The sequence below is a fragment of the Semicossyphus pulcher genome, unplaced genomic scaffold (assembly GCF_022749685.1).
Source record: "Semicossyphus pulcher isolate SPU_LCO1_2020_fin unplaced genomic scaffold, fSemPul1.0.p SCAF_19, whole genome shotgun sequence".
NCBI lineage: Eukaryota > Metazoa > Chordata > Actinopteri > Labriformes > Labridae > Semicossyphus > Semicossyphus pulcher.
This window is the reverse complement of record NW_027211692.1, coordinates 15855849-15868772: the sequence shown is the minus strand read 5'-3', so window position 1 is coordinate 15868772 and position 12924 is coordinate 15855849. Positions and strand designations below refer to the sequence as shown.

Genomic DNA, 12924 nt, shown 5'->3' with positions numbered 1-12924 from the left:
CCTCTTTTCTTTAAACATTCATGGCCACCAGTGTTGTAAATCTGTTAATGAATGAATTGGGACTGAAATGAACCTCTTCTCACCACTGGACAGGAGCTCAACATTGGCAGTAGAGACTGATTTATTGTTGCTGGGTGTTTTTTTTTTTCTTTTTCCATTATTGGGTCATCTTTTCACATGTAACTGAGACGAAAACCAGCCAGGTGTGTTTGTTCATTGAGCAGCGTTTAGTGCACTTTCTCATGCTGTTTGAATGTGCGATCATGTTCACAGCACAACCCAAAGTGGACAAAAAGAAGGGCTGCCTCGATGTGATGTACCAAAAAAGACTGATAAAGGTTTGTGTGCGCTTGTATACATGCAATGTACCCCTCCCATGGCAATGTGTTACTTAATTGTTGCCGTGTCTAAATGTATGTGATTAAAGCAATAGAGAGATGGAGCTGGAACTGATCGTTTTTCAAGAATGCAGTTTTTACTTGATGATGAAGATGGACTACTTTCTGTACTGGCTGAATAACCTGAAAATAAGGGAGCTGTATGAAACGTAACAAAAGGATGTGCTTCCAACTGAATCTGTTGGTTCAGAGATCTTCCTGATTGTGCACCTAAGATATGTCATAACATCAATAGCAGAGAGTGGTGTGTGTTGTGCCTAATGTGTATGCTTCTGAATGGAACAAGGTTGATAACAGGTAATAACTTGATAATAATATATCCCTCTGATTGTCTTTTCTGGGTTTGCTGAATCATAATTTTTTTTTAGTTTTATCTTTTTATTTTCTTTGTTCCCTGCTCTCAAATTCCTGCTCAACTGTAATACCAATAGTGTCCATAAGGTGGCACACTAACATCTGTTTCACACTTAAGGACATACATTGACCCTAACTGACAGATGTTAGCGTTAGGGCACAGAAACACAACAAGACTGACAAATTACAACAAGCAAATTTCAATTTCAGTATTCAATATTCTAAATAGAATATTAGTCCAATTAAATTTCTCAAATTAAAAAACAACTGCTACCTGTTGAACAACAGAATCTGTTGAAATCTAAACAGCAGTACACCGATTGTCTGGCTATTTTTTCATAGTTAATGATATAAAATAAAACATTGAGCATGATCAACAGACATGTTGTAATAACATAACAGGGAGCAAAGTTTTGTTTTTCACAATTTTTCATACACACTATTTACAAAGTTGCAAACAAGTGTAAAATATGAATACTAACTGAAATTACAAATAAAAACAGAGTCAACATTTTCTTTTCTTTGTGGGGTTAAAAAAATAATATCTGCCATAAAACATGTAATTTGCTGCCCACTAGTCATATATTGCATTTACTGTCATTTAATGTGAAACCTGAAATGATTGAAAGTTTTGTGTTCTATTAGCTGATGAAATTTCTTCTGCACAAAGGCTTCTTAGGCTAAGTGTTTGAGTCTGCTTCCCCTGATGATGTGTGGCGTTTGTGTGTTGCTCTTTACAAAATAACTATCTTATTATATTTTGGACTGAGTATGGTTTTTTATATTAAAATTAATAAAATAAAACTAGTAACCGTTTTTGTTTGGGGTTTTGATAACTCGTACAGGTAGCTTGTGATGGAATAAGTATCAATAGCTCATATATCAAAGTATTTGTACATGTGTTTTGTTTTTGTAGTAATCAAGTAAATAATAAGTAATACAGTAAGTATTACTTTTAGTTTTTTGGTGGCTGAGATGGATCTCTTGTTAGCTGTGTAATACTATAAGCTGTAGGGTAGTTTAATCTAAAAATATTAATTATAGGCTGATCACAAGTGTATTGTTTATTTACAAAGAAGGTAAAGCTGCTATATTAGTGAAGTAGAGTAAAACGTGCAATATTTACTTCTGAAATGAAGTAAACAACAATAAATTAATGATAGGAAATAATCAAGAAAATGTATCTTTTCAAAACAATAATGTATAAACATCAGGACAGTTACTAGCTATCTAAAATAGGAAAGTCTCTAAATCACACTGCATTTAAATTTGTCCTGTTTAAAGTTAGTTTCTGCATTTTAACAGGATGATGAGCAGCTATATAAGAGTTAAAAGTGAAAAAACATATAAAACAACCACAGGGTTTCTCTTTTTTTCCTGCCATCAAGGACGTGCGCGTCCCCGTTAGCCCATGAACGCGAGCTTCGTGCGCGCGCCCATCTGAAGGCGAATGCGGTAGGCTACGAAAAAAACAAGCAGGCAGCGCCGGAGACAAGACGGGCACAGTTTACCTCCACATCACAAGATCATATTTTGGTGCGGAAATTTCACGCCCCGTCGGGTCGTGTTACCGTTGATGACGGCTGTGGACATTCACGGAAGGAAACAATAGGGTGAGTTGAACTTGTTTTAATCGTGAGGCCGGTCAGAGTCGAAGGAATCCGGCGTTAGGTGGGGAAAATGACGATGTGGCTGTAATTTCTGCACCTCCTTTTTATGTCTCAAAATGGCGGATAGGCCGCTTGGACTGAAGCAGCAGGTACCTTGTCAGCTGAGTTTAGATAAACAATCTTGTGCACTAACACTAATCGAGACGACCAGAGTTAGCCAACTGTTCAAGTTATTTGTAGCTCATTGAGCTTGGGTCCATGTTATGAGCCTGTAGTTTCAGTTGGGGTAATGTACGAGCTAACTTTCTGACTGCACCGCCGGGAAGCTAACTAAGCTAACGTTAACTTTAGCTAACATTAGCTAACGATAACTGGGCATGGATGACGTTACTTTGGATACGGGCTGGCAGCGTCGTCAGGTCAGCCAACATCGTTCCATGGTCTGGACAGCACGCACGCGCGCGTGTGTGTGTGTGAGATATGTAAAGCTAACGTGACTTAGTTACATCTGGCGTCCTTCCATAGAAAGTAATAATCAGTAATTAGCATAGTTTGAAGCAGCGTTAGTGCAGGACTACTTGTTGTTGATAACCTGGTGAGTACATTCAAATGTAGGTCACACGACGTTACAGCTGACATCTAATGTTAGCTCTGGAGCTATTAACACATATCATTGTTGGATATTTTGTTATACATCGCTGTATATCGCAGCAGCTTCATATCACTGCTGGCTCCAATGGTGGCATTAAAAAGGGCGTAAGTGGACATTCCTCATCTGGGTTGTGTTGTTTTATTTTATGTGTTGTGCAGAAATCATTGCAACTGAACCACCGACAATTATTGCTACGGTTTGCTAACACGACATGCCCCCGAGTATATTTCCTCTGCTGTTTGTCGCTGTCATCCTGGTGGATGTTCGCTGATGGCTGCTGCCATGCCCAGCTGAAGCTCCCATCATCTCTGCTCGATGTGCTTCATGCGGTTTGTTGGCACAATGTTAGAAAATCAGGGTGGAGCACATCGCAGGCGCTGAGTTTGTATGTACTGCGTCTACCCAGTGCTCAAGTGTTTTCCATTTGCACACTCTGTACTTTATTGTGTGGATGAATGATTGAGGGATTCGTGTAGTGAATTGGTGGACCAAAGGCTTATACACTGGGATGAATGCAAATCATCGCTGAGGTGGCTCACAAGGGTGTGCACGGAATTTTAGTACCTCTCTTATCCTGGAAACCTCGTCGTGATATCGGATATAAACTAACATAGATTAAAGACAGCCTCCTAGGCTGATACACTCGAGACAGACGCGCCTGAAAGGACTGCTTTGCACATGATCAGGTGGATTTGTGGAATATTGATTGAAATTGTTTTTGAAAACAGCTTTCAAAAGGAAATATTGACCCAGTCCTCTATACTCGGGTAAGATGTTTGTGTTTAAATCTGACTTAAATGCATCTATTTTGAAGTGCCATGGTAACACTGCTCTAGGTGATTTGTGTGTAATTTTAGCACATGTTAGGGCTTTTGTGAGTCTAGCAAGGTTGTGCTTAAATGGACACAACTATCCCTTACATGCAACTAAATTGATCATATTTAGCAACACTGATGTAGGATTGACTGTCATCATCACACATGAGGAATATATATGTTACATTTGGTGAGTCAAAGACAGTGTAATGGTTTACACTGTTGTTTCAATGTTGGTTTATGTTTTTGTCTACCCAGTTAGCCAATATTTTGTTATGCACCATTCTCACATTTGTTATTTAAGGCTGGCCTACTTCTGGCTGACTAATCTGCATATATGATGTTGTGTTTTTCTTCAAGCATTGTGTCTTGATGAAATGAAAATGCTCTACAATTGGCACAAGCAAAATAATCAATTTCTGGAGCATAATGTAACAATATTTTATGTGTAAGAAAAGCCTGATTTCAGACTGACCATGATGTCACATAGCTCAGAGTTCAAACTGCAGTGCACGGTACACAAAACAGGAAAAAGGTGTGTTGCGAGACCCATTTTGGACTACTTGGCAAAAAGAGCTACAGTGAGTAAAGCAGCTCTCTTTCTGGTAAAATACACTCATGCTTCATTTCCTTAACGCCGACTGCAGGAGCCAGTCGATTTGGATGGCTGGTTACATTGAAGTCTGTCCAGTGTTTTATCAAAAGTTGATTTGAATAAGTGCATCCGAGCAGCCACTCTCTATTCAGTGCCGTCAGCATTGGAAACACAGCTACACCACTTGTACAAGCTTCTGCCACTGCAATAGCTGCTGTGCTGGCACTTGTTGCCTGTTCAACAACAGAAGTATGAAGTGGTCACAGATCTTGCAGGGCGTTTTCCTCGAGTGTCATTAGGGTAGTCTTGTAATGGTAAAGACTAGGGGGCCCCCTTGTCTTTATTTTGTGTCAACAGACAATGGAGAGCCCGCGAGGCTGTTTGTCTTTGTGGCAGGCTGAACGGCAGATAGATACCCCTATCACTCTCCTTCCCTGGGCTGAAATTATCACAGAGGCTGACCTTCAAGACAGGCTGCCCACCAGCTTGCTAACTGGTCATTACTGGCCTTCTGCCAGTGTTAACTTCCTGTCAATCTACAAATGGCTGCTTTGACATACTGTTTGGACAACATCTTTATGTAGATTGTGAGGAAATGACTGACGATGTTGGTGTGAAACTCGCACTACAAGCTCTAAAAGCAGTTGGATTTAATTTTAGCAACCACTTACGGTGACTTAAACATTTGAAAGGTTTGATTTGAACTTGGCTCACACTTATCAGTTTGGAAGCAGCAGCTGACACTTTTGGCTTATACATCCAGTCTAAATTTAGAGCTATAATAATTCTAACCAGGAATTTGTTGGCATGAAGTCAACATCCTGGAAAGATTAAAGCATAATTCAAATATGAGTAAATGTAGGAGGCTTCCTCTTCATTGTTTCTACATGTGTAAGTGCAGGTTGGCTTGGCCATGTGATTGATTTGCTGTTCCTGTGAGCTTCCTGTCTGCTCCATCTCTTACCCCTCCTGTGTGTTTGGACATCCTCAGTTAATGTGTGCTATGATACGCTGATCAGGCCATTTACTGTAAGGAGGATAATGGCCTGGTGATTGTATTGGCATCATGCAGTTCATCATTACTGTTGTACTTTCTGTTTGAAAATGTATGGAGGAACAGTCATGGCTGATGATTCTTACCTATGCTAGTGTGTTGTGTAAACAGAGCCTCCTCTCATTAGCCACTGAAGGAAGATGCCGCCAGCTGTGTTATGTGATTTGGCCAATCCACAGTACTGACACCGGCACCTTGCGGGTCATAACAGCTGCAGATTGAAAGCTGAGCCAGATGTGAGCTCAGTTAGTGATGAAGCTCTTGTGGACGATTTCTGTGCAGGGTTTTATCAAGAAAAGGCATTCACAGAAAGTGAAGATGATTTACAGTTTAATCATCCTTTCAGTGAGTTCCAATGGTTCAGATTACTTAAATTATCATGAGGAATCTGGACTATTAATCCTGAAAAAATGAATGACAGAGCTGCTAGTACATTTGCATGGCATAATAAATGATCTGTGTGTGTAGCTGGATCTCAATAAAGATATTTTTATGCAGCAAAATGATATTAAATGGTGTTTGTGTCACTGCTGAAACCACAGTCAAACCACTGTCAATAATAGCTAAGTGAGTCCGATATGCAATGTTTAGTTTGACATTTCAGCTGGACAGCAAAATGATTGAACTACCAAATAAACTAAAACTTGCATTGCCTAAGGCCAAGGTTAGGGCTGAGGAGTTTCCCTTTGATCTATACAACACAGATACTCTTTATTCAGACTGAAAGTTGTATCTTTACTTCAAGTCTAAAAGCTTGAGTGGAGTAGTTGTATATCTTCTTCAATAATGTCAAAAGTATGCAGATTAAAGCAACAATATCACAAATGTTAACAGAAGAATAAATATAAACTAACTACTTCTCAAAATAAATGTATGTATTGACTTGAAGTGTTGGCTTGCTTTGTCAACATGCAAAGAACACTTTTGATGATCACGTTTTTTGCTACGCTCCATATTTCACCCTGTCAGCCATGCCCTATGTTTCTTGCATATCGCAGTAAAATATGATAGCATAACGTTCACAGGTTAGAAGCTGAAGTCATGACCAGAAAATGAAGGCGCTCCAGATTCCAGCTGCTTGAGATGTTTGCTTTTGAGTGAGGACGATGACATAATGACGCCAGCAGAAAACTGTGAACAAGAGGTGACAGTGAGGTTATAAGCGTCAGCATTGTTGGCATTGCTGTGATGGTTGTGTGATGAGTCGCTTGGACACGATTTCACACCAGCATTAGACTAGACGTAAGACTGACGTTTTTATTTTCGTCGCCTTGCACTGCATATCTGGAATGTTTCTTTGTTCAGACATGGAAGTGTTGACTATCAACAATCATGTACACATACCTTGTCTGTCATACTTGGCAGGTGGAGTAATGCAAAGGTTGGATATTGTACTGTTATATTCTTACCATATGACTAATGCAGTCAATCAATTTTAAACAGCTTGTTTGATTACAGTGTTTGAGTTTGACTACATTTCTTTTTAAATGTTTATTTTATAACATATGCAAACCATATGCGTGCCAGTTATTAAAACAGAAGTGGTGCACAGACATTGATCCAGTGGGTGTGGTTCATTATAGTAATGACTTGGCTCTTGGTGTTTGCATTGTTGAACAGACAGACTCAGAGGATGTGTTTCCATTATTCATTAAAAATGGCATTTTAACAGCAGATAACCTGCTAGGACTCATCAGGAAATTAAACATCATCTCGTGATGCAGCCGGCGCCATTACTGTAAGAGACTCTTTTATTGTGCAGTTCCTGCTGCTACACAAAGACGAGAGAATCAATGGGAGGAAGACACATAACCGTTATTAACCGTCAGTGGGCAGATTTATAGATGCACTACGGCTGCAGCCCATTCCAACAAGACACAACCACATTTGTGTGCTGAGCCAATTAGCCTGATTATGTGGTTGTGCAAACATTTTGCTCAATACAGAAGCAACAAATGAGATTTGCAGAGCAGGGAGTCTAACACATTAATGGATGCACGCAGAGATGACAGCTGCCAGCAGCACAGAGGGAAGTATCAATATATAGTAGATGACCTAATTTCACACATTACAGCAATTGCACAGGTTGGTGTGGAAGCCGCACGCCTTCTAAAGGGCTGCACAATAAATGAAAGTCAATCCTGGATTGTGATTTATGCAGATAACGACGATGAACTTGTAACATATTTTACTCTATAGATTACAACCTGTCACATAGCGGAACTAAACGTGACAACAGTCAGTCTGCAGTTGTTTGATTGACTTTAAAACATTTCCAGCTGACTAATTTATTGCTGTTTGAATTCACATTATTGTCACATTTTAGATCTTGGATGTAAATAGCTTTTTGTTTCAACCAGATGAAGGACTTTTTTCACTGGCCATCTTGAATTTATCGGGAAAACAAGCTGAGCTAAAGTAGCAGCTCGGCTGATAGGCCCAAGTCCTTTCCGAACAGTGGCTGAGAGATACTGATATTTAAGATAAATCTGCTTTATTCAGTGTTTTTACCAGAATAATCACCAGTTCTGTTTACGATTTACATTTAGGGAATGCTATGGTGAAAACTGAACAAACTTTATTAGCTGCAACTTGGCTAGCATCCCCTTCTCTCGTTCCTGTCTGCAGAAAAGCACCTGAAAGACAGGTATTTGTTGTTAATCAGCTATTTATTGATTTTAACTATTCAATTCAAGAAAGTATGCAGCCTAAAAATGTCTCAAACTATATTCTTAAACTTAACTAAGAAACTCTCTGGTTTCTTTGGGCTTTTATCTGGATACTATTCAAAATGGCGGTATTATTAAAAGTATATTGTCATACATCTTTATATTGATTAGGGATAGACCGGTTATCGGCCGGGCCGATTATCGGCGCCGATATTCAGCATTTTGACGCATATCGGCATCGGCCTTTTTTTAAAATTAAAAAATATATATATATTTTATGTATATTATATATATATATATATATATATATATATATATATATATTATATATATATTTTAATCCGACGGCTGATAAGAGATCAATTTAAAACTGGGTTATTTTGGCTCTGATGCATATGCTTAAAGGCATTTAAACAAAGTTAAGTGTTGGAGTTTGTATTATTCAAAATTTTTACGCCAATATTTTCACTTTTACTGCAAATGAATATCGGTTTCAAATATCGGTTATCGGCCTCCTTGACTACTAATAATCGGTATCGGTATCGGCCCTGAAAAAACCATATCGGTCTATCTCTAATATTGATCAATATAGAAAAAACATTGTGAAGATACTATTTGTCATATCCCCTAGCCCTTCCTTCTACTGGATATTTTTGAATGTGGGATCTTAGTCAGAGCCATTTTTAGCTCCAGTGCCATCACCTCATTGTGTTACCTTATTGTAAAACTGTTATGACCTTAAACCCCGGCACAGCAGTTGGGCAACAGCCAGAAACCCCCTGCCTGCCCTAATCGACACACGGTCAGAGGTAAGCCGACATTTGGACTGGTGTCAGGTGGTGACATCAAGGTCCAGAGGTTAGCAGTTTGCTACATCAGATCACTTTCTGTTGAGCAGTCTTTCTACGTTATCAAAGTGTCAAATATTAACTATAAATCCAGTGGAAAGGACTCTGTGTGCCAGGTGGGTTAATCTTAAATCTGCAGCCCTCATGGTTTGAATATACGTTCGTCGGTCCCTTAGCTGCTTTCTCTGCAAACAAAAGCAGGACTGAAAAAGAGAAAATTTCCCCTGTGGTCATGTCACTCCTGCATCATCAGCTGAAATGAAGGACGTGTGAGTTTTCCTTCATTGCAGCTTCCTGGGGTGTTTCCACTCCTCATGCCTACTGCAGTACAACACTGTCTCCGTCTCTGCCCTGTTCTCATTCAGTAAATCGCAGGAACAACGTTGTCTCCTGTGCGTGGTTCTGGACATATGTGCCTGGTTGTAGTTTTGTCAGTTTGTTGCAGCCCTCCTGAGGAGAGTAAATTGGCTTTGTTTGTACCTTTTTTGTTTTCATTGTCTGGCACAGATTTAGTCAGGCTGGTCCCAGTAGATTAAGAGGCTTATTGTAGCTCCCAGTTAGTATGCTAGTGGGTACCTGTTTTGGTAAAGTGTTTTTCAAGGCATCAATGCAGTGTAAAAATAGACTTCATCACAGCATTGTTACATGTATTGTTCTTAACATCACTACAACACTCTGGACAATAAATCAATTCTCACATTAACACTAATAAATGTTTTGCTGACACAAACGGTCGCAGTGATTTTATCGTGCCATCAGTCAGGCAGGCCGGCTCTCAAGGAGCTTGATAATGAGACGATAGGGTCGAGCACAGCCGTTACTCGAGCCCTCTCTGCTGTGCCCTGTTTTTCTTTTCTGTTGGCAACCTGGGAGGAGAAATACGTTGCTCGGAGAATGTGGGTCAGCTCTTGTGTGTTCACGGTGAAAGGAATTTGCAGCAAGAGCAGACTAGATCTTCCAGACCAGACTGGTGACATGACGGACTGATAGGGAAGGTAGATAGGAGTGGAGTTGAAAATCAAATTAAAGAGTTCTTTATGGAAAGGAGGTGGTTTTTATTAAATGACAGATTGCGTTATGCTGTGAAAGCTTTGCTTGGGGAGTCACATTGTCCCTCTGTGTTTTGGGCTTGTGTTACTCCATTGTTGACAGACCCTTCAGCCATTTTATCTGCGTATAAACTGGTGCAGACATTGATGCAGCACTCCTCTGGCCTATAAACAATATTTTCTCCACCCACTCTTCATGTTATCTGTCATGCATACCTAATGCTGACTTTCCCTCTCTCTGTCCTCTCTCTTCTTTCAGATGCAGTGTAGATTTGGCTGGTGACTGGTCTGCAGGCTCTCCACTTCTCTCATCCCTGGAGTCACGCAGTTTTTTTGGGGGGGCAGATTCCTGCGTTCCCCTTCTCTCAGTCTGAGTCTTTTTGTCTGGACTAAACCAACTGCCCGCCATTGGAGTACACAGCTCGTCCTCGCCCGTGTTGCTTGGATCAGCACAGCTCATCTCCTGACTGAGGAGAGCGCAGCAGCTGCACAAGATTCACCTTCTACCGACTGATCCCTCCCGACCCCGCCCACACTGCCCCGTCACCATGGTGCTGTCACAACGGCAACGAGATGAACTGTAAGTTGTCAACACACCTTTCATAACATGTGGCTGAGACATTGAGATGCCAGACTCAAAGTGTGGATTTATGTGTGCTGTGATTTCAGTGTTGAACATCTGTTGCATCATGGGATGAGACATGTTAAACATGTCGGCTTCATGTTAGATTCACTTTCATTAAGTTACTACTACATTCATCTGAATAATAATTTTTATTAAAAAAAATTATTAAAAAAAGAACGAGATCTTTTTTTGATTAATTAAATAATTGTTGTATTAAATATCAGATTGTAGTAAAGATTACCAAACACAATTTCTTTTGATAGACGAACACTCCAAAAACTAAAGTTAGTACATTTTCCCTTTCCTAAGACTAAGAAAAGCAACAAATCCCCAAATGATCTTTAAAATAATAGGTTAACTTACTCAACATTAGTTTTGCTAGCTAGTTAGCCCGCTAGCTAACTGGTGCTAGGTATCAGAAGTGGCATTTGGTGACTCAAGGGTAAAGGTGGGAACAGCTGGTGATGCAAACAGGAAATCCTCCGTAGACCAGACCGTCTCCTTTCAGTTCGGCTTTAACTACGCAGGCTATGAATGGAGCGTCCTCCGTGGACCAGCTCCTTCGAAGGCTGCAGCCCCTGGGTTGGGACGCAGCTATTAAGCATACAGAGCAATTTAAAACAGACTTGATGATCACTACCAAGGGAAGCGAAAGTGCTGACAACTTTCTTAACCTAGCAACTGTAAGTGCCGGCAGTAAGAACTCTGAAATTGAGGTTGTGGGCGCTGCCAGCGCAAAAAGCACCGTTAGTGGACACAGGCCCTAAACGAGAAGCTGGAACTGGAGAGAGTTTGACATTTTTGCATTTAAAATAGATCAATTAGAATTAGCCTTATTAGATCATTTATATCCATGTAACAATTGTTGCAGTTTTAAAATGTCTTATATTTTCATATTTGTATCTATTTTGTGTTTTCTCCTTAACAAAGGGAGGGAGTGAAAATTATCAGCTGACTAGAAAGTAAGATGGATCAGCACTTACTTTTATGTAAGAAAATAATTTGTGGTTTCAAGCAAATAAACTTCTGCCAAATGTCAACCGTTCAGGCATTCATGTTGCCTCTAAGTTGGAGATAAAAGCATTGGCCGCAGTTCATAACGTTTTCTTTCAGTAGTCTTTGAGTTTAGAGAGAAATGTCCCATGCCTGATTAAAACTGAGGGTACTGCAGTTCATTGTTGGCACTTGACACTGTGAGGATACCAAGCTGTCACATGAATAAGATAAATAACAGTCAACACCAATGCTTGTCACAATGTGAGTAGCAGCTTGTGTTTGCTCCGTTAGATCTCGTTTCTAATTCTTTTCATCTTCTGCCCCTTGACCTTTCTGTTTATGTTGCGGCAGCCTGTCATCTAATCAAATGAGAGGGCCAAACAGACTTAGCTTCTGTTGCGCTAATCTGAATCCAATGTTTCTTGAAGCTGCCCAGTGACGGGAGTGCCAATTACAGTATCAACGACTCTGATAAACAGCTTAAAGTTGCCTGCTCCAGTGAGCTCTATTTGTGTACCTCTCAAACCATCAATGTCAATTGTTTTTGAAAGGCTAAAAGCAACCACACATGTCCTTTCTATGACAACATACGATTTGCTTCCAGGCAAGGAAGTGTATTGATTACTAAAGCAGTTTAAATGGGGAAATATTTGTTATTTTTTCTCCTTGGCACCCCTAAGGAAGAATCAATGACTGGTTGGAGGTTCCTGAGCTCCCCTGAGGTCTTGCAGCACAAATGTATTGATCCTCCACCTACACTACCCACCCCTGAAAAATGTTTAGTATTCACAGTTTGTCCTATGTGACCTTAAGAGAAGCTTAAAGTGCAACCTTTGCCCCAAAATAAACAAAATGGGGAGAAAAAATACTAGCTTTTTTAACAAGCGACATGCACTTGTTCTGTGCGTTGCGTCAGTACTGGGGAGGTTTTTCAGGGAAACATTGCACCCAAGATGTCTGAGACCTACCTACAAATGTTCCTTAACCATCGCAGAGGTGGCACACAGACAAAGAAGTATCTGCACATGTGCTTTTGCAGTATAAATTTGGCAAGAGGGAAAAATGAGAGACTGCGATAATGGTAGCAGCTGTAATTTGGCCCTGCTGAGTCTGTGGGCTCGGTAATTAACCCCTGAAGCTGGAGATAAAAAGTTAAGGCAGCTCGATGTGAGACAAGGTCATGAGAAGGAGATGAGACGACCTTGCTGAGCATTAGTTCTAAAGAATTTCTCCTCCACTTAAGAAGTGTTAATACGATA

General features: G+C 40.2%; 1 protein-coding gene across 2 annotated transcripts in view; it reads left to right on the top strand.

Moving 5' to 3' along the window:
* Positions 1 to 2203: 2203 nt before the first annotated feature.
* The window catches only part of LOC138596859 (lissencephaly-1 homolog), a 37871-nt gene continuing 27150 nt past the window's right edge, over positions 2204 to 12924 (top strand). The window contains exons 1-2 of one of the 2 annotated variants that reach the window (XM_069668286.1): positions 2204 to 2365; positions 10304 to 10624. In XM_069668286.1, coding sequence (XP_069524387.1) covers positions 10593 to 10624 — 32 coding nt within the window. In that variant the 5' untranslated portion in view covers positions 2204 to 2365; positions 10304 to 10592. Of the gene's footprint in view, positions 2366 to 2426; positions 2512 to 10303; positions 10625 to 12924 lie in introns of those variants that run through there. The other variant, XM_069668287.1, reaches the window with a different exon arrangement.